Source organism: Phalacrocorax aristotelis, chromosome Z (assembly GCF_949628215.1).
Source record: "Phalacrocorax aristotelis chromosome Z, bGulAri2.1, whole genome shotgun sequence".
Lineage (NCBI taxonomy): Eukaryota > Metazoa > Chordata > Aves > Suliformes > Phalacrocoracidae > Phalacrocorax > Phalacrocorax aristotelis.
The window spans coordinates 24225488-24250367 of record NC_134311.1 but is presented as its reverse complement, the minus strand read 5'-3'; the positions used below and the strand labels follow the sequence as shown (position 1 = coordinate 24250367).

The window sequence follows — 24880 nt, the reverse complement described above, 5'->3', positions numbered from 1 at the left end:
CTGGCTTGGGGTCCTCCATGGGCTGCAGAGGAATATTTTCTCCAGTGCCTGGAGCACTTCCTCCCCCTCCTTCTTCACTGACCTTGGTGTCTGCAGGGATGTTTTTCTCACATTTTGTCACTCCTTTCACAGCTGCTGTGCTTTTACACTTTCTTGAATATGTTATCACGGAGGCATCACCATTGTTGCTGATGGGCTCAATTTTGAGTAGGAGCAGGTCTGTCTTTGAGCTGACTGAAATTGGCTCTATCTAATATGGGGGCAGCTTCTGGTGTCTTCTCAGAGAGGCCACCCCTGAAGGCCCCCTGCTACCAAAACCTTGCCACATAAATACAATGCACCATGTTAACAAAGTTATACACACTTTGATTGAAAAAAATGGTGCTTTGCTCTTGGTTGAGTATATAACTTGTACACAGTGAATTCAGGGAGCCTGGTTTGAAGTCCTTCTTAGCAAAAGAACATGCCATGGATTTTAATTCATAGTTCATATGTAATGTGTAATTGAATTTAAATATTTGAAATGATCTCTCACTTGCTTTATCCTTGGAGGCTAATCCTAACTCTGTAAAACATTCTCCCTTTAGTATTTTCTATTTTTGCATAACAAAGGGAAAACAAAGGGCACTTCAGTGAACCTCTATCGTTATTACATTGTGCCACTGATAGTGATCTGGATATTAAAATGAAAGTGGAAGCTTTTCATGTGTTTTTCCTTTTAAGCAAGTAATTAGTACCATCCAACTTGTTCATTTTTTCAGAATATGAAATTAGCAGTTTGTTAAGATGTCGTGTTTCAGTGTAAAATGTTGATCTTCCTTGACAAGAGAATTTTACCTGTTTTGATACCTGGTCAAAGCAGAAGGATTAGAAGATGATTTGTGGTGAATAAAGTGCTTTTTAAATGCTATTAAAATGCAGAATAGGAGAGCTAACACATACTTTCTCTGGTCTTCAGACTTCTGAAAAATGTCCGCGACTTCCACAAGAAGAAAAGGAGGATTTACATTTTGCTCTTTTAACAGGGAGTGTTTCAAGCAGTTTCATGAGCTTGTGTTTCACGATTATCAAAGATTCTATTATCAATTTAATAACAATTATTGTGTTAGTAAATTGTGACCATATTTAATTCTAAAAGATGATCGGAGAAAAAAAATGAAAAGCCCTCCATTCTTAGACTTTCCAAAAAGGCATGCAGCTTTCCTGATGTTTGATCACAGGGTTTTCTGGTCTCTGGGTGTCCAAGAATGAAAAATCAGGTTATAAAAGTGAATTTCTGCTAGAAATCTAATATTTTAGTAATGCAAGCACATTTATATTAATAGGAGCAGGAAAGGATTTTCTGTTGTAGTTTGCTTACATGTTTCTGTTCTATCAAAAGAAGTACAATTCCTCATTCTTAAACAACCTAGCAGTTTACAGTACAGTGGTGGAGAAAATTAATAAAAATTTTACCTTGAGTTGCATATCACATTTTTAAATTCTTAGCTAGAATTCAGAAATTGATTTAAGTTTCCAGAATTTCCAAGAAAATTAGTCTTATTTTTGTCTGAAACACTCCGGCATGTATCTCTAGATTATGCAGTATTAAATTTCCTTCGTTTTCAGGTTTTTATTTGTCTCACACCTGAGCTTGCATTGCTTTGAGGAGTGATATTTCATAGAATCATAGAATCATTAAGGTTGGAAAAGACCCTTAAGATCATGGAGTCCAATCGCTAACCTATCACTGCCAAGTCCACCACTAAACCATATCCTCAAGCACTGCATCTACTCTTCTTTTAAATACCTCCAGGGGTGGAGATTTTGCAACATTTACTTTGAGAAAGGGGAGAAAATGTGAGTGGGAAGATACTTCTTGGCAGATAAGCAACTCTTAAGCAAAGGCTGCTTGGTAAGATCATATTGCAAAGTAGTAGTTAAATCTTTTTGCATCTTTTTTTCTTACACATTTTCTTCTGTTTTGACTGAGTTTTCACTGTTTGGAAAATTAACTATTCTAGAAGTTGATCTGACAAAATCAGGTCTGTTTAAACCTTTGAAGTTTGCCCTTTAGTCATTGCGGAGGCGCTGAGGATGGCAGCTTTGGGCAGAACTCAGAGCCTAGGGTGACAGTGATTCTGACACCTTGAGTTGTGCTTTTTTTGCTTCTCTTAATTCTTCTGTTTTTCCTCATGCGTTTCCTGATGCTCACAAAAGGAGTCTCAGTCTCATTTTAATTTCTATTTATTTTATAAAGTAGTAAAGCATAATATACTTTGTTTTTCTTATTTCCCCTGGAACTAATGGCCTTTTTCTTTTGTTGCATAAACACATCTTATAACCCGTTTCTTATGTCCTTTTGTTTCTGATCTCCATGGCTGGTATTGCTGTATGAGTTGACTACTAAGTATGATTCAAATGTTTCCTTTATTGTTCAGTGAACAGGGTTTGCTTCTGGCTTGGGATGACAGGGCTTAGATATCTTTGTGATTCTATCTCCTTATAGCAGTTAGGGACCTGCAAGTCATGTTGTGAACCTGTTGATCTCCAAGAGGGCAAGGCAGAGTATAAATGACAGTTCTTCATCGTCTGTTTCTTTGCTGTAGAAATTAATTTCAAAAGAAAGCTGTCTAGTATGTAAAACTCTCCATACCTACTGAATTGACAGAGCATTCCAAGGATTTTGCTATATTTTCTCGGTACAGATAGGCTGTCTTCAGGTAGTAAGTAGAACTTATTTTCCCAGTAGGAAACCCATAAAAATCCTTCATTTTGCGCATAAATGATTAACAGGTCAGCAAAATCACTCAAGATAAGCTTAGATATTCAGGTATTCAGCTTTTTTTTTTTTTTGTAAATTACATTGCCCACATAAGCCATCCTTTTAAGCACTGCTTAATATGAGTTTTCATTTAATACTTTTAGTCGAATAGGAAAGAAGTACACAGACCAATTGCAATATATTCAGAAAGCATGCAAAGAGTAAATCCATTTAGAAAGCATCTAATTCAACTGCTGTAATACATACACAAAAATCCAAGTCGCAGTTCTTTATTCAGTGTATAAATACTGTGCTTCCTCTGATGGAGTGGACAATAGGTTTCTTATCATCATGAAATAATTCTTTTAAAACTTCACACTGTAATTACGCATAGCAGATCAAATTTTAGAAAAGGTAGTTCATAAAAACAACAATAAGAGCAATCATATTTCTCCTTTTTCCCTATGGTATCCATATCTGAAAAATGTTTAGAAGCAGAAGATACAAGTTTGTAAAATCTAAATTAAACCAAAAGACAAACTATATTTGACAACTTAAAATTCTTATTTTAAAAAAAGTATCCTTAATATTGCACCAAATCCAGTATGAATTGGTGCCAGAACAGGGTGTTCCTCTCCAACCCAGCTGCATGCTCACGCCATTTCTTTTGTGACAAAAGTACAGCAGCTGCCTGCTGGCACATCAGTCAGTTGAACTGACAGAAAATTAACACACTGCTGGCGTGGGTGAAGAGGAGGGCATCAGCTTCCTGTACGAATGCTGAGCAAGAGGAGGAAGAAAATACAAGCCAGCCTGCAATTACAATGGGTTTGGTATACAGTGAAAATTTATCTTTAACTCTTTCTGGAGGGACAGTGCAATGAAGTCTAGTTTGCAGCAGCTTCTTCTATTCTAAAAAATAAAACCTCCTTAGTTTTTGGATGACTTATAATCATGTTCTAAATGTTTTTCTGTCTAACTGTGTAAAAAAAGTCCTTCAAGGAAAGTAAACAGTTCTCCACGAACAAAGTAACAAAGCTTTCAGGAAGAATTTTCTAAGGTGATAAATGTATTATTTAATCCAAAAAGTTTGGTAAAAAGATGAAACAGAAATCAGGACATTTTTGATACTTATTTAAAGAAAAAAAAGTCACTATGGGGCTACATTTGTTTGACCATACATTACATTAAAAGTTAGGTAGGCCCTACGTTTTCTGTAATCATCATTTCATTGGTGTCCAAAGAACTTTCAACTGCAAAAGCAGCTCACCTGTGAGGATTTTCTTGGCTTTCCTAGCATTTTCTTATGCATTCATTGCCCTGTATGAGCAGTGGAGTTGTAAAAGTAACGAAGAGACCTCAGTTTAGAATTAGAAAGTTTTCATCATCTGCTGCCACAATCCAAAGGGAAAATCCTTGGTATCAACCATCCCTGGTTCCTTTTATTGTCTCCATATCATGGAGAATGCTAGAACTTGTGTGGTTGCAACCCCTTATCCACATCACCTGCTGTCTATTTCTCTCAAATTGGTTTGCTACTTTTCACTGACATACTGAACTGGCCTTATATATTATTTTTAAAGTTTTTAATGGTTGAAAGAATTTATTGTAACATACTCAGAATGATTGAGGTTGGAAGGGACCTCCGGAGGTCATCTGGTCCAACACCTATGCTTGGGCAGGGCCACCTACAGCTGGGTGTCCAGGACCATTTCCTGATGGCTCCTGAGTATCTCCGAGGATGGAGACTTCACAACCACTCCAGGCAACCTGTGCCAGTGTTCAGTCACCCTCACAATAAAGAAGTGTTTCCTGCTGTCCAGAGGGAACCTCATGTGTTTCAGTTTGTGCCCATTGAATTGGTCCCATCATAGAATAGAATCATAGAATCATAAAATAATTTAGGTTGGAAAAGACCTTTAAGAACAAATCCAACCATTAACCCAACACTGCCAAGTTTACCAGTAACCAATAACCGTAAGTGTCACATCTACATGTCTTTAAAATACCTCCAGGGATGGTGACTCAATCACTTCCCTGGGTAGCCTATTCCAATGTTTGTAAACCCCTTTGGTGAAGAAATTTCTCCTAATATCCAGTTAAAGCTTCCCATGGTGCAACATGAGGCCATTTCCTCTCATCCTATCACCTATCACTTGTTAGTTGGGAATAGAGACTGACACCCACCTCGCTACAACCTCCTTTCAGGTATAGAGAGTGATAAGGTCTCCCCTCAGCCTTCTTTCTCCAGACTGAAAAACCCCATTTCCCTCGGCTGCGCCTCGAAAGACTCATCCTCCTGACCCTTCATCAGCTTTGTTGGTCTTGTTCAGATGTGCTCCAGCACCTCAATATCTTTCTGTTGTAGGGAGGGGCCCAAAACTGCACCCAGCATTCAAGGTGTGGCCTCACCAGTACAGGGCCATGATCACTCCCCTACTCCTGGCCACACGATTCCTGAAACAATCCAGGAAGCTGTTGGTCTTCTTGGCCACCTGGGCACACTGCTGGCTCATGTTCAGCTGGCTGTCAAACAGACCCCAGGTTCTTCTCTGCTGGGCAGCTCTCCAGCCACTCCTCCCAAGCCTGTAGCATTGCATGGGGTTGTTGTGATGAAACTGCAGGTCCTAGCACTTGGCTTTGTTAAACCTCATACAGTTGGCCTCAGCCTGTCAAGGTCCCTCTGCAGAGCCTTCCTAACCCCAAGGAGATCAACACACCCGTCCAACTTGGTGTCATCTGCAAGCGTACTGAGGGTGCACTCAATCCCCTCATCCAGATCATTGATAAAGATATTAAACAAGCTGTCACCTGGCTTCATCCTCTTTGCACCCTCTCTTCAGGTATTTTTGTACACAGATAAGATCCCCCCTGAACCTTCTCTTCTCCAGGCTGAACAGTCCCAGCTCTCTCAGCCCTTCCTCAGAGGAGAGATGCTCCAGTTTCTTCATCATCTTCATGGTGCTTCCTTGGACTCTCTGCAGTAGGTTCCATGTCTCTCTTGTACTGGGAAACCCAGCACTGGACACAGTACTCCAGGTGTGGCCTCATCAGTGCTGAGTGGAGGGGAAGGATCCCCTCCCCTGACCTGCTGGCCATACTTTGGCTAATGCACCAAGGATACCATTAGCCGCCTTTGCAGCAAGGGTACACGGCTGGCTCCTGTTCAGCCTGGTGTCCATGACAGCACCCAGGTCCCTTTCTGCCAAGCTGCTTTCCAGCTGGGCAGCCCCCAGCCTGTACTGGTGCCTGGGGTTGTTCCTCCCCAGGTGCAGGACTTTGCACTTCCTTGCCCTCATTGAACTTAATGAGGTTGCTGTCAGCCCATTTCTCCAGCTTGTAAAGGTGCCTCTGGATGGCAGCATGACTCTGGCTGATCAGCCCCTCCTCCCAGTTTGGTGTCATCGGCATTATACATCTGTGTTTCTGATAATTGCTTCCCCAAATTGTAGATAGATCTAACTGTTTTGTGAGCTGTTTTTACTGAAGTTGGGGCTCAAGATGTTGAGATCTTCTGACCAAACTCTTTTTGTGTGCGTCTTTGACCAGAGTGTGTTAAGCGACTGGTTTGAGCTCATTAATGAATCCCTAAGCTGATCCCACAACATATTGCTTTTCCTGTGTTATTTGAAATAAAGTGTTTCAACCTGGAGGCCTAGTTGCGGTTCATTTGTTGAACTGGTCATTGTTTATATCCCCAGTGTTGCCTGAGCTTAAAGTTTTGTCTAAGACAAAATGTGGACTCTGCTTTAGCTGAAGACAGAACTCAATAATCCTTGCTCAATTCCATTATTTCAATGCATAAGAAACAAGAAGGGGATTCAGCTGCAAGAAATTACCACCCTGTGATACACTTTCATATCAATTCCCATAAGCTTTGACCTTTTTCTTTTTTTAAGGTAGTGGTGGTTGAAGGTGAGGTTTCTGCTTGTGGCTTCTTCACTTGGTACTGTGTATAAAATGTTCTAGCGACTAAACTGAGAACAAGGAATTAATTATAATGATGTGCTTTATGAATCTGTGGTTAATACAGAGCTTTCTTTTATTGTAGTTCAGTTTTGAAAATCCATCGTTTAATTGATATTTTGAAAGACTGTTTGATTTGTAAAAGATCATATCAAAATATTGTTACTTTTCTTTTGCTTGCAGTTTTGAATTGTCTTTTGAATTCCAGCTTCTTGGCCACTTTTTTTCTTTTTCTCCCTCAGCCTGTTCACTAAGATGTCTTCATGCTAGTTGTGGTTGGCTGTTTTATTTTAATTCACTCCCTTATTTTATATCATTGCTTTCTGCTTCGTCTGGGTGGGGCATGCAGGATAAAATAACATGTGTACATTGCCCAACCTAGTTTTCATCTCCCTTGCTCTCATTTCACTCTAGTCTTTGTCATTAATTACATCTTTTTTACTTCACTTCTTCTGTTCCCTTGGGATCTCTTACCCCAAATTGAAAGCAAAACAGTGGTATCAAGATATCCACATAATGAACATAAGTAACTGTGTAATCTTATTATTGAATCTCTCATCCTCACTTTTTTCCCTTGTTGTCTGGTATTCTTGTGTCTTGCATCATATCTAAAGTGACATTGAAATCTCTTCAGAACTGTGCTGCCTCTTTTTTTTGTTGTTTTTACTTTTGTCCCAAATGTAAAATTTGATTCTGCAGGGGTCTGATCTTAAGTACCAGGTGCATTAAACTTTTATCCATTTCATGTCTATCCAGCTAATGAAACTGTAGTTAAAAACAAAGATTGTAGCTGAAATTGACCCATTTTTAAAGTCAGATGTTCAGGTGTTAGGCATACATGTATTGATCTCATTACAGATTTAATTACTTTGCTTTTTTAGATAATTCCGTATTTTTTAAATATTTTTTTTCTGTCTTGTGGACCACATTCTAAAAGCCATGAATCATCAGATATTCCTCTGTAACATCAAGGTGTGTTTTGGTGATTTTTGCTATTAGCATGCTTAACCCTGCAGTGAGAATTGAAAGCTTCTGTAAAGAAACCCTCATATTTCAGATGAAGATGGACTGTTAATGGTCAGGTTTCTCAGTAGCTTTCTTTTATTAATTCATATACCAGGTAGGTGTTTGTATCAGACTTGGTGTAACCAATCTCAGACTTCTTGAAGCTGTTTTTATTTCTAGTCACTGGAAAATATCTTCCAGATTCCAGAAAGTTAAGTGAGAATGTTGTAATTCTGTGTATGTTAAAATTCAGTCTATTCCTCCTGTTGTTCAGAGCTCTTGCTTGTCAAGTGTATTAACAGTATGGTCTGAAAATAAAGGCCTAATTTCTTGGGTAATGCAAATAAAGTACTAGAACTTCAAGCCAGGCGGCTGACAAAGATGCTGAACAGTTACTGTTGCATAATTGTACCTTAAAGACTAATGAAGCTCTCTGTTTTTATAGTTGTCTTAATTTTTTGTGAAGTATACCACACATGTCTCTCTTTTTAATGACCTTTGGTTTTTGTCATAGTACAGTCCTTTATTTGTTTTTCAGCTTTCCATAGTTCACTATTGAAGATGATTAGGATTACAGAAATGTAGATGTGAAAATTTACATTAGAAAAAAAGAATTAGGCTTGTATTGTTGCTTGCATGAATGATTTTGGATACCTTTGGCAAGTTTCCGGCAAAGGCAAGCTGAAAATCTATTTTCAGTTGTTTGTGACTGAATCTTTTGTCATCCTTCAATGAATAAAATATGCAAGTTTAATGGGGATTAGTATAATCAGGTTTTTAAATCTTACTAACAGTTTAATATAAATCTAGCGTAGCTGATAAACAATAGGCAAGCCAGCATGGCTTCTTAGTCTATGCGTAAACACTTTTGTTTCATAAGAAGCCTTTTCAATACATATGCCCTGAGATGGAGGTGATTTTTCATAAAACACATTATTTTTAATGGTGTTTCATTTCAGAATCCTTCTTTTCTATTTCATCCTTAATTCAGTATTTGGACTATGTCTTTCAGGAGCTGGGAGACAGTTCTTTTTGAGTGTTTTTTACTATTAATATTTATCTTAAAACAATTACTACATAATACATTTTAAAGATTTTGATTTTATTTATGACTTGGAATTTTTCTTCTGCCAGGATTGGAATGCTCAATAAAAATACTACTGTATGTCTTCAGTAGCACACGGTGCGATTTCTAGCATACTTCTTAGAAAATCAAAATTTTGAAATTAAAAAGTCACATCAACTAAAATGGGGGAGTAAGAACAGTTAAAGCAATGAGGAGAGTAATGGTTTTCGCTGGTACATCCTCAATATATGAAAGGATAGAAAAGTGTTCAACTAGTATAAAGCAGTCTGATGTCAATTGTGCTTGTTGCAGTATTTCCAGAAATAATTTGTAAGTATTAATTTTCTGAAATGGATATAAAAAGTGAATAAAGTACATAAGAAACAGATACGTTAATGACATAATGGTGTATTACAGGTTGTGTTACAGGTTGTGTTAAAAGTAAAATACTCTCCCAGCCTCCATCGTGTGCAGAAACATTTAGTGATAGGTCATTAACCTTGATTTTTGCCGTGTCAGCATTTGGCTTTTTTTTTGCTGCTTGTAGAACACACTAGACTCGTGTTTGTATGTGTGAAATACTCCCTGCTTTGTCTTTTGCATATTGAGGGATTTTTTTACATTTCCTCCTATCATGTAAAATGTGTTCAAGAGTGCGTTTTGTACATCATTATGAAATGTGTCAGTTACTGAACCTGTATGGGTGGGAGGGGAGGAGAAGGAGGAATCGACAGACTTGGTGCAATCTTCACTGGGTTGGGCTAAAGCTTGTGAAAGAACTTACTAATGTATTAAAATGCCCCAAAAGGGATTTGCTGATAACTAATGCTGTAATGTGTTAGTCATCCTTTACCCGCTTCTATTTTTATAGATTCTGAAGAATGACTGACGCTGGTTTCTGCGATGCCACTTGGAGTCTCCGGCACTGTGGATTGATAAGTAATGTGCAGATTTAACTGCACAGCCTGGGGGGAAAGCATCAGAAGTGCTACTTCTTTTCAGCTCTTAAGTGGACAGAAGTACAGTGTCATCTGTCTGCAAGGGAAGATTCTTCAACAGATTTTACAGCTAATAATAAAGACAAAATAGCATCATCCACCTTCCTGATTTACAACGCATCACCTTCCAAGACAGATGGTCTGTCAGAAGCTGGAGGATGCCCGCAGAGCACATAATAATGAAGTAGTGAATTGATGCTGCTGCTACTGCCGCCTTATTGTCAGGATCACAGCCGATAGAACTGCACTGTCCTTTTTCTGCTCTCTTAATCAGGCCAGGAACAGCAGGGTGGACATGGCTGGCCTCGTTAACAACCTGCTAATACCGTTTCTTGTTTTTCAAAACATCTGTTTTGGTTTCAGAAGCCCACTTTCTGTCTTCAAGAGGTGGGTTATGCAGGAAGACCTTATGTGTTGAATGCATGCAGTTGCTTATGATATCATGCAAGTATGAAAATGCATGTCCTAGATAAAAATGTGTGTGGTATTTGTTGGTTTTCCTTACTTGCTCTGAATTTTCTTTCTTCAATTTTGAAATGTCAGTCGTGTCATATTGAAGACAGAAGCTCTTGTTTTATCCATAGGTTGCTCTATAAAATGTGAGTTTAGGGTGATGAAACAAAAATTAATAGAACTTTTGAGGTAATGCCACAGGAGTGTTAACACAGGGAGTAAATATATTTCACCTGCTTGAGTTAGCTTGCAATATAAGATGATGTTTTAAGAAGAAACCATCAGCTAGCTTAAAACTGGGCAATCCTGGGTAATTTTGGGAGTTTTGAATGCAAAATTGCATTGGTAAACTTTATCGTAGCGTTGGCAAGAGAAGTAGCCGCTTAGCTCTCCAAAAAACTGTTTTACTGTTTGTGAGGTACATTGGGTACTGTAGTTACCATGTCACTTCTATATTTATATATATACATGAATATAGATACTCAAAATTTGTATCAGTGTTGCATCATGTTTCAGATGTCTTACCATTTAGTTCCTTACAGTCATCTACATTTTGTTGCAACTTGTTTATACATTGCATTTGATACAGTCCTTGGTATTCATGTGAAGTTGTAAAACTTACTAGTTTACTTCACTACTTATAATAGCAGTTGCTATAAATGTTGTGGTTTTGTAATTAAAATTTTCCCCTTTACGCATGATTTAAATTTAATCTGTGTTGAATTATACATCAGGTACATAGTCTTAAAAAAAACCCAGAACTGTTGTGAATTACTAACAGTACTTGACATTTTCTAGTGAATTAATCTTCTATCAGTACATCCATGTACCTCAGACAATGATTTAGATGAGACAACAGATTATGTTTTCAGCTAATGTTTTGCAAACTAGTCTCTGTGGTTGCTCAGAGGAACTACTTCAGGTAGTGCTTGACAACTAAGATGTTTTCCTCAGCTCAGGAAGGAGTGAAATTTCCATTCACTCCTGGAGCAAATCAGCATTGTCAAAATTGTTTACTAGTTCTGAAGACCCTTCTTTTTAAAGAAACATAACAAAAATCAATATTTCAAAAACTCTCTCCTCATTCTCTTTAAGGTTTAAAGATACTACCAGATCTCTTTCCAGTGAATGCCTTGAAAGTGACCAGCCAGTGATTTCACTTGGTCTGTCAGATTTTGCATTGGACATTCGCATGCCTGGGGTGACTCCTAAGCAGGTGAGAGAAATGCAGTTTTTCTTGTCGCCACTTTCTCTTTTCTTTATAAGCTAGGAGAATACGCCTTGCCTATGATATCACTCACATAAAATGAACAAAAAAACCCAGGGTAACTTATATAGATACATGTATGTCCAGAGAAAAGTAGGAAACAGAAAAGTAATCTCAAAAGAGAGAAAAATATTTTCATCTGACTAATTTTATTTGTAAAATGTTGGTTTCATAAACTGAATTGCTGAAGTCTGTTAAAACAAGGAATATGAGTTTTGTTGAAGTGAAATATTTCCAGCTGTGCTAGTAAGACTTAAAATTATATAGAGTTAGAGTTTACACTGAATCTCAGATGATGCTTCGGTGAATTTAGTTACATCAAACTGAACATTGCTGCAACTTCATCAACCTGAGAGAAAACAACCAAAAAACATTTTATAAGGGTAATACTTTTAACCCAGTATTTTAAGCCCTTCAGATATTCCGGGAAAGCTACTGTAAACAAGTTATAATGGTATCCTTTTTCAGGTTTTAAGTTGCTTATCTTATACTGAGCCAAGTGAGTAAAAATTAAGACAATAATTAAGAGTTTTAACATTAGCAGTAACATTTTTAAGATTCACTTAAAAGCCTGAGATTCTACTGTCATTTTCATGTGTAGTTTTGTTAGGAAAGATAAATAATGATTAATGGGGGGTTTTTTGCAGCAACACAATGCAGGGAAATATATATTCATTAAAAGACCCTACGTCTCTTTTAGAGGGCTGCAGATGCTTGGAAAGAGCAGGATGTTGTGCTGCAGTAGATGATGACTCATTGTTGCAGATAGCATTTTCAAAAAATACTGAAGGGAAAATGAGGTTTTCAGTTATTGGGGAACACCCCGCTGGAACATGTAATTTAGAGCAAGGGGTGTCACTCCAGTGAGTATGAAACAGAACTATAGTTTGTGCTAGATCGTATTTGTCTGTAGCAAAATATTAAACTTCTCATTCAGAAAGAGTGAAAAGTAGTCTCAGTTCATCCGGGTGCACATTTGTAATTACATTTTATTAATTTTACCTGAGGAGTCATTAGTTGAAGAGCTAGGAAACACATATGAAGGGGTCAGTCACTTCAGATTTGTATTGAAAAAAGAAAACGAAAACCGAACACCACCACCAAAAGGCTGTGACAGTTAGAAGAGAGGACATAACACTTTTCACATTCATGTGTACCTAGAGCCAGCAGCCTTTATGTACCCATACCATACACATACCGTACCATAAGGCCGTAGCATAGTGTAGGTTTTGGGGAGGGATGGGAGAAGACAGCAACAGAAACCAAGTTGCCAAGTTAATTCCTAAAAAGGTTAGTGAAAATAACCAATAACTGGCCTTATATATTTTTATGTCTAGATTTTTTTCCCCTGTCTCAGTCTCAACTGCCCTTCTCTTCATTTTCCTACCCCCTAATACAGTGTCCCACAGTAACTGTACAGGAAGCTTTGTTTCCATGTAGATGAGTTAAACACTGATATACTCAGCAAGAAGCAATGGCAGAAAAGACAGTCTGTTTTCTTGCAATTCACAGAAGAAGATAACCAACAGCTTTGTAGTTCTAGTGCTGTTAGTTCATTTTTCTGGTAGAAGGAACATGGAAGGGAAGGATCCTCTTCAGCGAAGAAGTTCTTCTGTGGTGGCTTCTTACTACCTTGCTATCTCCTTCTTGTACCTCTTGGCCCTAATTGTGGGTCGATATGTGTTTAGTGACCGTAGATCTGCTGAGAGTCCAAGTTGTCTCTTCTGATGTTTATACAAGAGCATAAGTTGGGAGTTGGACTTTATGATCTTTTGGGGGCCCTTCCAACTTGAGATATTCTATGATTCTGTGATATAAAGGTTTCTGCTTCCAGGGTCTAACTGCAAGTTTACCTCTATTCAGGAAAGATGCCAAAATAGACCAAAGAGCAAGAGGACAAGTGCAGTTTCTAAAATGCCTTATTAAGGGCTTTCTGGAAGTGTGTCAATACTTTGGTTACGACTAATCGACTAATTGCAGTTCCTGAGTTCTCAAGCATAATAATTTATGTGGGAAAGGCTGGAAAAGAAAAGAAAAGAAAAAAAAAAAAAAACAAGCAGAAATTAATTGAGAAGATGTGAATGAGTTAAATTCTAGAGAACAGAAGAGTATCTTTAGAGCAACACCAGTATGTTCTATGCTATCTGTTCTTTGGCATGCATTTTTTTGTAAGAAGATTGCTTCAGCTGGATTGTTATGAATTCTGAATTTGTTATTTGGCCACAGATTAGTACTTTGAGGGGACTTTACAAACTCAGTTCTTCTGGCGTCCTTCTCTCTTGATGGTATGCATACATGACAGTCAACATTTCTTATCTGGAGTCACAGCTAGCTAACAGAAAGTTGTCTAATGGAACTAACCAGTTCTGTTTACAATTTATGACCAGTGTGACCTGGAGTAGACATACAGTCAGAACCTTCATTTAACATAAGAATTGTTCTTGAAGAGCTGGAGTATTGGTTGTTTAGTAAAAAATATCTCCAGGCTCAAAAAAAAAAAAAAGGAACTTCTGCGATAGTACTGCTGAGTTCTTCCATAGCATCACTGTAGGCAATCATATTTAATTTTATTTTCCAAACTCCTTGACACTCCGGCTTCACAGGTAATTGTTTTTGAAAACAGAGACTGAAAGTTAATCTCTTTGGATTCCAAGAAGTCTAACCATCTGGCTGTATTCCCTGAAATTGAGATGAATTTTTGGTACTACCACTAAGATTGTACCTAGATTATGAGCATTCACATTGTTGTTTTGGAAAGATTACTGTAGGAATCATGGAATCCTTTTAATGTAGGGTCATACAGCTAACATACAACTTAAACTCTGGGAAATATGTACTTGGTTCACAGAGGTAGTATGAGGTACATAATCATAAAGGTATATATACATATTCACAGAGGTAACATTTTCAAACAGGAGGAGGAGGGAAAGAAACCCCAAATTATTTTGACTCATCTGCATGGGTAGCACCTTGTAATGGTGAAGGTGGCATAATTCCTGGTGGAATGATTTGCAAATGGCTGGAGCCAAGTTTAATGTCTGTCCTTGTACTGGTATGTTAGTTGTATAAAATTCAATTCATCTGTATCTCGTGTTGTCAAGGCTGTGGGAAAGATTGCCAAAAACCCTGCATTTTTTTTCCAGTGAGTTACTAGACTCGTAGTGACTTTGGAGGGTTGAGGGGTGGGTTGCCTTACATTCTGTAGCTGCAGCTGCCCTGTGAGTGAATCGATAAGAACCGACCCCTCGTGCAGCTTAGGAGAGCACTAACTGTGCAGATCTGCCCTGAGTTGTGCATTCTTTTGGCACAGGTGCCAAACATGAATGTTCATCTGAAACTGTTCTGAGTGCTTCTTATGAACGGGTGCACTAAGTTGTATATTCAAGCAATACAAATCTGGAAATCAATGAGGTAGAATGGTTTTCCAGCTCAGTTAATAAATGTGGTTTATATTTGAGGGTGCTTTTGAACAGTACCACCTCTCAAAAGTGGAGGAAACAATATCTGCTGCACTTAAATACTCTGGTTTTCCTTAATAATTATTCCAATTGCACAGTAGGGAAAAAAGCAACTAATATTTCATGCGAAGAGTAATTTTGGTGTGTAATTTTGCTGAAGGGTGGAGGACATCTAAGAGCTGTGGAGAGGAACGCTTTTTCAGTTCTGAGGGAAAAGTTCTGTAAACATTCTTTATACTTAAGATAATTATAAGAAAATTATCACTCTGCACAGTAAATGCATAGTATATTAGGACCTACTATTTAAACGGGAAGCAGTATGTTTTGTCTTCCTGGAGGGATGGGATCAGCTCATTTTGAAAACTCAGAATTTCAGATAAGAAACCCAATACTATTAAGCAAATTGAAGGCTATTTTGTGAAAGCATTATTAAGAATCCAGGGTAAACATGTTGACTCTGCTGGTAACACTGATTTACTGCTAAGAATGTCTGTTTGCTACAAATCAAACAAGAAATAATGATAAAAATTTATGGTGCAATTAGAACTATCTGGAGTAATTTTGTTCATACATAATAATTTGGGTTTTTTAATTAATTACTACTATGTTTGAGGCTGAACAAAGTTTTCATTGGTAAATTAATTTTGGTACAACTTTCTTTACTGTTGCTATGACAACCAAGTTGAGATCTTGACCTTAGATCCCCCAAGGCTTGCTCTGACTCTGGAGAAAGTTGTGTGAGTGACTTTGTTATTACTTAGGGTGAAATTCTGTAAAAAGTAGAATTTAATTCTTATATGAATCTGGGCCCTGGCACAGTGAATATCAGTACCAGAGATTTATGAGAAGTGATTCTTCCATTAGAGAAAAGAGTGGGAGGGCAGGAGGTGGGAGGGATAAGTGTAGGGCTTTTCTCTTTCCCCCTCCCCAGTCTGCTTTCAAAAGGCAGCCTGTTGCACTTTAACACTTCTATTCATTTTGGATTTTGGATTTTTTTTTTTTTTGAAACATCTGAATTGATGGGGTTGTGCGTAGTGACTTCCCACCCCCACCCCCCCACCCAGCTTGTTTTTTATGCAAATTGAAGTTTGTATAGTAATTTTCACTTGAAGATGGATCAAATGTGCACTCTCATGCTCACAGACTTACTTATGGTAGGTTAGAGAAACCAGGACAGAATTATTGCGGGTTCTGCAATGTGCCTTTTGTAGCGCTTTAGTGTCAGGATGTTCTTGTGTTTGAAGTCTGGAACACTGACAGTTGGAGATAAGCAAACAGAATCTGTTTTGTTGAATCCAATAGCTGTTTTTTCATTTGCTCATTTTATCTTATTAGCTAAATACAACCTGGCTTGTATATCAGAAACAAAATTGAAAACCCTTGTGACTATGCCAGGTTGAGTTTTTATGCCAGTAATGTTAGAGACATCAGAATGACCACATTGATTGACTGCATTATCCTTTGGCCAGACAATGTTTTTCTCTGACTGTAACTAATGCGAGTTATTTATGGAAAGACAATAAGGGGTAGGATAGGAGCAGTAATGCAAAAACCAGAACATACCCTCCTTGTTTACAGTAATAATGAGAGGTTGCTGGCTTGGAGTTTTAGTCCAGACTGTCATATTTAATAAATAGCGATAGTTCTTTGTGACATGAATTTGTCAAATTAATTTTGACCCATAGATAATCTTGGATTTTTTTTTTTTCAGATATCCTTCTTGTCTTTTAGGAAGTTATTGGAAATTATTTTGAAAAGGGTTGTATTTAGGGTAATTTTGTGAGTTTGCTTCCCAGTTTCTCTGCTTTTGAAAAGTATATTTTGATAGGCAAGAGGAGGAGATAAATTTTTTAAAAACAGGGTGGGGTAGTAGGTTGGAGGAGACAGACGTGGTAAGGAATAGGAAACTACACTGTGAGTAGTATGGAATTTTAACAATTCAGTGCTTTGCCTGTACTGATCATCTATAGGCTTGTCATGCTAAAGTAACTGCTGGCCAAGATCTCTCGTTAATGAAATGGAATCAGTTCAGATTACACTGGAGGACAATCTGAAGGTGATTAATATAAGGCAATACAAACAACAAAAGATAGGTGGAAGGTAAAAACTTCAAATATTCCCTTCCTTCCCTCTCCCCCCCATTTCTCCTCCAAAGCAGTGAGGCTCATTAATTTTTTTTTGTTTGTTTGGTTGGTTTTGTTGTTGTTGTTTTTGTCTTAAAAGAATTTTGCTCTGTTTTAGGGTTAAAATCCTCAAGGCACATCAGATTACCTAAGAGCATGTTTCTAAACTCTACAATGTAGAGTACATTGATACCGAATACAGATGATGAAGAACATGGAAGAAAGATGTTTAACTGAGGCAGTTACTACTTGTAGATGTGTTGTAACTGAGTCAGAGAGGCACGACTGAGTTCTGCAACAGCTCAGATAAATCAGTAGCATGATACCATTTTAATACATCTGTAATTTCCAGTTAACAGTCTTCAATTAAAAAAGAATGAGCCAAAGATATTAGTACATTAGATTTCTAATAATCTTTGTAGATGTTATGATACGCGTTATAAAATTTCAGCCATTCCATACGTGATATGTCCTAATACCTTTTTCTTAACTATTTCATTCTTAATTGAGTAAATGATGCTGTCAAAAAAATGTGTTGTCCACACTGTTTTCAAATCCAGTTTGTGTTTAAAGACATTATACTCCACCTAAATGTGAAGCATTGCTGCCATTGACTTTCAAAGTTTGCGTATAAGGTTCCAAATGTTCTCAAACTTTTTTTAAAAAAAATCTACTTCTAATACCAAGTTAAATTTAAAAGGTAGAATATTTCCTTTTCACATTTAGAAAGCTTTAGTATGGTCATTCTGTAAATGCATGTAAGGAGAGCACCCAAAGGCATCAGCTGTATCAGCTGACCTTTGTTTATCCTTCCATCTTCTAGCAAAACCACCAAAACTGGTTTCTCATCTGTGCACACCACTGCTTTGTATAATCACATATTGTTATCACCATTGTACCTAACCTTCCTTCTCAGTGGCATTTAATTTTTTACACCTATTAGCAGTGTCTTCCTTTAAATTAGGTTTGAAGTTTTTCATAGCAGGAATTTTATCTTCACCTGTTTAGTGCAGTCCTTACAAAAGTGAAAGTCCTGTCAGATTTTGAGTTCATGATATAGTGAATTTCCAGTAGTTAACATCTCTCCTTTCTCAAACAGCCTTAAAAGTTGGGGGGAAAAAAAAAGGTTTAAAATAGCTAATAGCGTAACTGTCAACCCAGTAGCCACACTGCTGACCTTATAGCCTAACCTCTGTTACATGTAAATAAACCATGGCAATTAATTTATTTCTTAAAATAGTAATCTAGATATCCTGCATCATCTTTGGCCAAATATGTCAGTGAAGCAGGTGGTGTTTTTTTCTAGGTGGTGCTTTTGTAGGACTAACCTTCATCTGGCTGTCAAAGATGAGACTGATGTTATTTTTTTGTTTGTGTAGTTCACATGCATTTAAAAAATGTAATTTTGTGCTGTTCCAATGATTTACTGACTCTTTTTTTTGATGTACAAAGTAAGAGCCTTCCTTTCAATAGGATTGCCATATTTAGGTTTTACTGTTCTCAAGGACTTTATATTTTTATATATTTTTATATTTCAAGTTCTTTCATAGTTATCCAAGGTGCCTGTAGATGGAAAACCTGGATTTTGTTTGTGACCATTGGTCTGAGTTTACTGTGTTCGCATTTTAATTGGTTCAGATTTTAATTCAGGAATACATCCAAGGCTTACATGCTGAGTGTTTTAAACTTAAACCAAAAGTCTTTTCGGCAACAGGGGCAACTGTAGCGTTATGAAGAGGGCATTCTTGATAAGTTTTCTGCCCGCTGTATTTTGCATAGATTGTTCATCCAATTGCTCCAGGAAAATGTTAGTGCTTTACAATGCTTAAGCAAGAAAACCACATATCAAATTGTTTCTTTAAAAATTGATTCTGTTCTTTGTCTTTGTTTTAAAGGACATGTGATGTTTCTTAGAATGCCCAGGGAATAATATTTTTTAAATCATAGTAGAATTAAGTGCATGAATGAAAAATAAATGTGTTTCTATGATAGCTGCTACAATGGCACATTTTTACACTTTGTGGTACAGTTATATAAATCTTGGAATAGAGTGAAAAACCACTGTAGGCAGAAATCTATTTAGCTGTGAAGTCATAGAACTATAGAATATCTCAAGTTGGGAGGGGGACCCATAAGGATCATCAAGTCAGACTCTCTGCTCCTCACAGGACTACCTAAAACTAAGACGTATGACTAAAAGCATTGTGCAGATGGTCTTTGAACTCTGACAGGCCTGGTGCCATGACCACTTCTCTGGGGAGTCTGTTCCAGTGACTGATCACCCTCCCAGTGAAGAACTTTTTCCTTCATGTCCTATTGCTGGTCACCAGAGAGAGGAGATCGGCATCTACCCCGTCCAGTCAACTGCCATTGATTCTTAGATTATAGTAAGTTTATAAATACTGAGAAAGTAGTGCATACCAAGAACACAATGAATCAGAAGCTCGATAACTCTTTTCACTTTACGTAGCACACTCATTGATTCATGCTGTTTATTTGGACATTGAGAGGGTACTGTTACCCCTTCAAACTTCTAGCAGGCAGGGAGTGGCCAGCGTTTGTTAACCACTGCAAATAAATTCAGTGCTAGGACTTATAAGTATATAGTTTTTATTTATTAGCTTGTTCAGTATTCCCACATTCAACTTCATAAAGTGTAGAGAATTCTGATGCTTTGTTTCTATTATTTTCATTCTAAATATTCCAAATTTAAAGTTAATTTATCTTCTTTTGTCTTTTAATAGTCCGATACCTACCTCTGCATGTCAGTACCCTTGCCGGTGGATGATGAAGCCTATGTGGGTGAGTATTGGTTAACCGGAAGAACCTAAGCAAGCCATTTTGAAGAACCTCAGCATTTTCTTTTTTCCTTTGACTCATATTAACTTAATCTTTGGCTGTCAGAGTTGCCAAAATGCATTCGTCATGGCTATTGCAGAAACAAACTAGAGAGAGCTACTTAGAGTCAAGATAACAAACTGTATCTGGAGAGATACATGAGTAATAGTAGTTAAGGAGCTGCATGCAGATGCCTCTGGCAGTCAGTACCAAACAGCCCCATTTGTAAAGTATTGGCTTTCTGTCTCTGGACGGATACTTAATTCTGCTCCACTGAGCAGACTGTTTATTTACCTGCTGGTACGGGCTGTAAATCCTTTGCACTTACAGTCAGTGTTGGCTGCAGTAAGATTTTACTTATCTGGGGGAAAAAACCAAAACCAACCAAACCCTATCCCTTCTATTATTTGTTTTTAATGGCATGGCATGAATAAATGGCAGACAAATAGGAGGAAATGCTGTGATAGTGTACAAATCCTGAGATCATATATGTCAGCAAAGCAACAACATCTGTTCAGAAGGTCTTTGAGGAACTTTTAATTTCATTTTGCCTTGCTTGTGAAGATACAGTTGTTCATGTACAGAGAAGGCTTGTTGGTTTGGCTGAAGTAAGTTTCACTTATCAGAACATGCTATAAACTGAAATAAAAGAAAACAATGAGAAGGTAAAATGTCTATTTTTTTTCCTTTACTCCTGCATTTAGTTGCATTTTAGGATATCTGCACAATAAATATTGTGGGAATTCTATGTAGATTTTGTTGTAGTGTATTATGAGACTCTTGTTCCGTGTGGATTTCCTTGTGGAATTCCCTCAGTAATAGAATATTGTGTTTAGATTTTCATGCTCTATTCAGTAACTAAGAAAAATGGAGTAAATTTTCCTCAGTGCTTTCTCTGTAGATCTGTTTTGTAAAGAAGTCAGAACCTGACTTCACATTTTGGCTGTGAGTTTGACCCCAGAAAGAAAAAGGAGCATAAAAGGTAGTGAGTGTTCATTCTCTGATAAGCTATACTTGCTGTACAGTGTGTTGCAATAGACTCTTCAGTTTTCAAATGATTCATAGAAAGGCATACTACTAACTTGCTGCTTAAGCAATTTTTATTTAGTGTTTCACTGAGTTGGAAAATTGCGTAGTTCATTTCTTTATTAGATTGCTGCACATTTAGTTCTGTCATTTGGTGTTTGCATGTGTTAAAGCCACATAATCCTCTTTCAGTGGTGTATACGTTTAAAAGGACCTACTAAAAGAATTTGCTTAGAAATGGTGTATATGCAGAGTCTTAATGTGAATTATGCAATGCAACCCTATTTTTCTCTGAGAAACTTTTAGGATTTACGTCTTTACATGTTACTCACCAGATTTTTGCAGGATTTGGTCACTTTTCCAATTATCACTGTGCTTAAGTACATGTCATTACAAAGCAGTATAAGGCCTGGGCAAAGAAACCATTCTAGTTGTCAGGTGTAGTTTTGAAAAGCAAGAGGAACTTGATAAGCAAATTAAAAAAAAAAACCACAACTTGTTCTATGAATATAAAGATTTCCCATGATGGCATTACTTACAACCTTTTATATTTGGATGATTACTGATATTGAAAATAAAGCAAAATTGCTTTGGTTTTTTTTCCTCTTCAGTCCCTTCCACAAAAATGGATAGGCATGTGTTCAATCTTAAGCATGTGATCTTGCTTCAGTAAAGTCACTGGAAAGTATTTTCAGTGGAAAAGAATTGTCAGATTGGAGTGTTGACAATCAACAGAAGTTACCTAATCATTGGAAAGACTAGACCCAAACATATCCAGTTTCAGAGAATAGAAAGAATGCAAACTGATCTATCTTATAAAATCCTGAATAGCAAATTAAATCATGTCAGGAAAGAGATTTTTAAAATAGGCCTAATAATCTCAGAAAAGAGATGCTTAGTGGAGTTTTTCCTTAAATATTTCTTAATACCATTAAGTGTTGTGACGCTAATTATTCATTTACTTGCATGCATGTATTTTGTGTTGCTTAAATAAGCATAGAAGATTGACACACAGAGAATTAAATACTTTTTTAATAGGTTAGAGTCTACATTTTATGGTTTAAGCAGAATCTGCCTTCATTGCATTGCCAATAAATGGTGTAATTAACTTCCATTAATTACTGTTTTACTTTGTGATAGAAGCATCTAAAAACTAACACATGAACTGTCACTTTGAGTTGCTGTTCAGTGATGTATCGAGAAGACTGTGTGTGTTCTGAAGAGCTTCAACATGAGAAGGTGTGAATACCCAGAATTAAAACAATAACCTGGGTTTCTGAGTCAGTGCACTGGTAAAGCTGAGACCGTAACCTCCATGTTCAATTTATTTGCACATAATGCTGCCAAGTAAACACCTTCTCTTTTCTGTATTTTGGGTGGGTTTTTTTTCCCCTTTTGCACTTTCAAAAGGACACTTCTATGGCCAAGAGTCCTTACTCTTTGACCAGGAATCACTTATTTATTCCTTTTTCACTTTGCTTTCCTATTTTTACCCCCTTTTCCTCCCTCCTCCAAGGCAGTGTGAAAGAGGAGTTTCTGTTTATGAACCTGCAGTAGGATAGTTTTGTTGCATATTGGTGAAATACAAGGGCCTTTAGCATTGTGTGTGGGCAGTACTGTGTGTGTTAGTAAGTAGAAAATATTTTCTGTAACTTTTTTCAAATTTTTTAAATTAAATTTGCATTCGAGGACTTTGAATTCATACTTCACCTTTGCTATTCCCCTAAAGATTTAAAACCAGTAGACAGTCATGCTTGCACAGGGAAAAAGGGTATAACTTCATACTGCAAAGCTGGAAGGGTACTATACCAGGATTTGACAACTTGTTCAGAGTCAGTTCTCAGGCATTATGAAAAGAAGGAGGTGATCTAACTTACTTATGAAGTGTTACCAGCTAAAAGTAGGAGAGAGCAAGTTTTGCCTTAGAGGTCTTTTTCAGGGATGCATCTGTGTATTTTTGCAGATGCTGTTAGTTTTCTGTATGATATTCTTCAGTGGAGGGTCAAGCTGTCAAGGCTGAGATTTCTGTTTGAACCAGTTGTTCTTCTGTCCCAAAGGGCTGTAAATGCTGACAAGCAGGGGTACCAGGAATGTTTGTTTGTTTGTGGGGTCGGTTGGTTTACATTCAGGTTAATGTTAGGAACATACCTTTTGCTCCTGTGAAATTAATACGTAAAAATATTAACAAGAGACATTAATATGTAATTTTTCAAGAAAGTATCATTCCAGTTACATTTTAGAAACATAATGCAGTTTTCTTCTTTGGCCTCATGTTTGATTAATGTTTAGGAATAAGTAGCCAAGCCAGAAACTAGATTGAGTCTTTAATGGCGCCGGCCTTGATAAAAATCAGGTTTTGACTACTGAGCTGTAGTGATAGCTAAAGGGTGCTCTACAGTGCAGACACTTGTAAGAATTGAGTCTGACAGCAGGCCACTCAGCCAAGAAATTTAACTGTCATCTTCACCTCTTACATTCATTCACATGGGCGACCAGTAAATAAATGTGTCTTTCTCTTACTGACTCATGGTAAGTCCCTATCTGTCAGATTGTGCTGCAGAAATGAGATGGAGACTCTTACATTCAGCAACAAAAAATTGAAATAATTAGATGATTTATTATTTTTCATCCATACATGACTGAGATGCTGTGGGTTTGTTACTCTAGTATGGCATAGATAAACTTCTCTATTGCCAAGTAATGATGACTTTATTGAAGGCCTCTGATGTCTCCCTAATCTGCCAAACTGTGGACATTGATTAAGTTGATAAATTTCTTTAAAGTTAATCCCTTTAGAGAAGACAGAATTTTTTTTAAAAAAAGGGATACCAACTTTATATCATTGAGTTGTTATTGGTAAAGACGAACTTCTAAAAATTAATTTTTTTAATACATAGCTTAACTATACACTGTTAAGATTAAATTGATGTCATGTTTTCTTCATTCCTGTTTCTCCTAGAGTTCATAATTCAAAGCAGTACTTGTTCAGGGAAGTAAGTCAGACTTTATTCAGATGTAGTATATGTACCAAAACTGATACTGTTGTTTTAGTAGTAATTTTGTAGCACTTTTCCATGCATTAAAAATATTTAACTGTTGAGTAATCTTCTGTTCATTATTGTAAAACGTGGAGGCTGTGAACTAGGAATGTAAGAATTCTGTTTGATATTTTGTAAGCCTTTGGTAGTGACAGGTACTGCATTTGGTTTGAATGTCATGCTAATTTGTATGGCTTTTACAACATAGGGTTTTTTAAATGGCTTTTTTTTTTGACCCTCTGTTTGGAAGACTGGTATAAGCCTGGGTGTGCTGCTAATAAAATAACTCTACAGGAACAGAGTATCCAACAGTACAAAGCTCTCTTAAGCTCACAGACAGACTGAGAGGTTTTTCAGCTCTTCCTTCAGAAGCAATGATGAGATACATGAGCTAAAATAGTGTATGCAAGTGGTTTACACAGAAATCTGTTTTTTAACTGTGATGAATTATTTTCTATTGGTAAGAGTAGTATTTAATAAGCTATTTGTAATAAATTTTACGATAGAGCTTAAAGGTCCCATCCATGCACTAGAATGTCATAGTAATAGATACTGTGTGGAGGGAATAAGAGACTTCCTAATGCACTCATTAGAGTAAATTCACAAGATGTGAGAGTGGTGGAGGAGTAAAAAGTAACAGTGAGACAGTATTAACCAGCAGGACAGGTGGTAGCTTTAGCAGACAAGAGGCCTAACCTTTAATTTTACCTTTATTGAAGGCTGTCCTTCTAGATGTTACTTACAGTATGTTTTGTACAGGTATAAAGTTCAGCAATAAAGTTCATTAAATTTTACATCTGTGAACTGTGTAGTATTACTGAGTATTGTATACTCCTTCAGAAATTTAATCTCTCACCTAAATTGGTAACAGCACCTTAAAACACTGAAACACCTGAAAA

At 37.1% G+C, this 24880-nt stretch overlaps 1 protein-coding gene across 8 annotated transcripts in view; it reads left to right on the top strand.

The window, feature by feature from the left end:
- Positions 1–24880, top strand: part of PAM (peptidylglycine alpha-amidating monooxygenase) — a 151266-nt gene that overhangs the window by 60232 nt on the left and 66154 nt on the right. For all 8 annotated transcript variants that reach the window (XM_075079846.1, XM_075079848.1, XM_075079847.1 and 5 more), the window contains exons 2-4: positions 9652–10165; positions 11327–11447; positions 19824–19881. In XM_075079846.1, the coding sequence (XP_074935947.1) occupies positions 10074–10165; positions 11327–11447; positions 19824–19881 (271 nt within the window). In that variant the 5' untranslated portion in view covers positions 9652–10073. The remainder of the gene's footprint in view (positions 1–9651; positions 10166–11326; positions 11448–19823; positions 19882–24880) is intronic.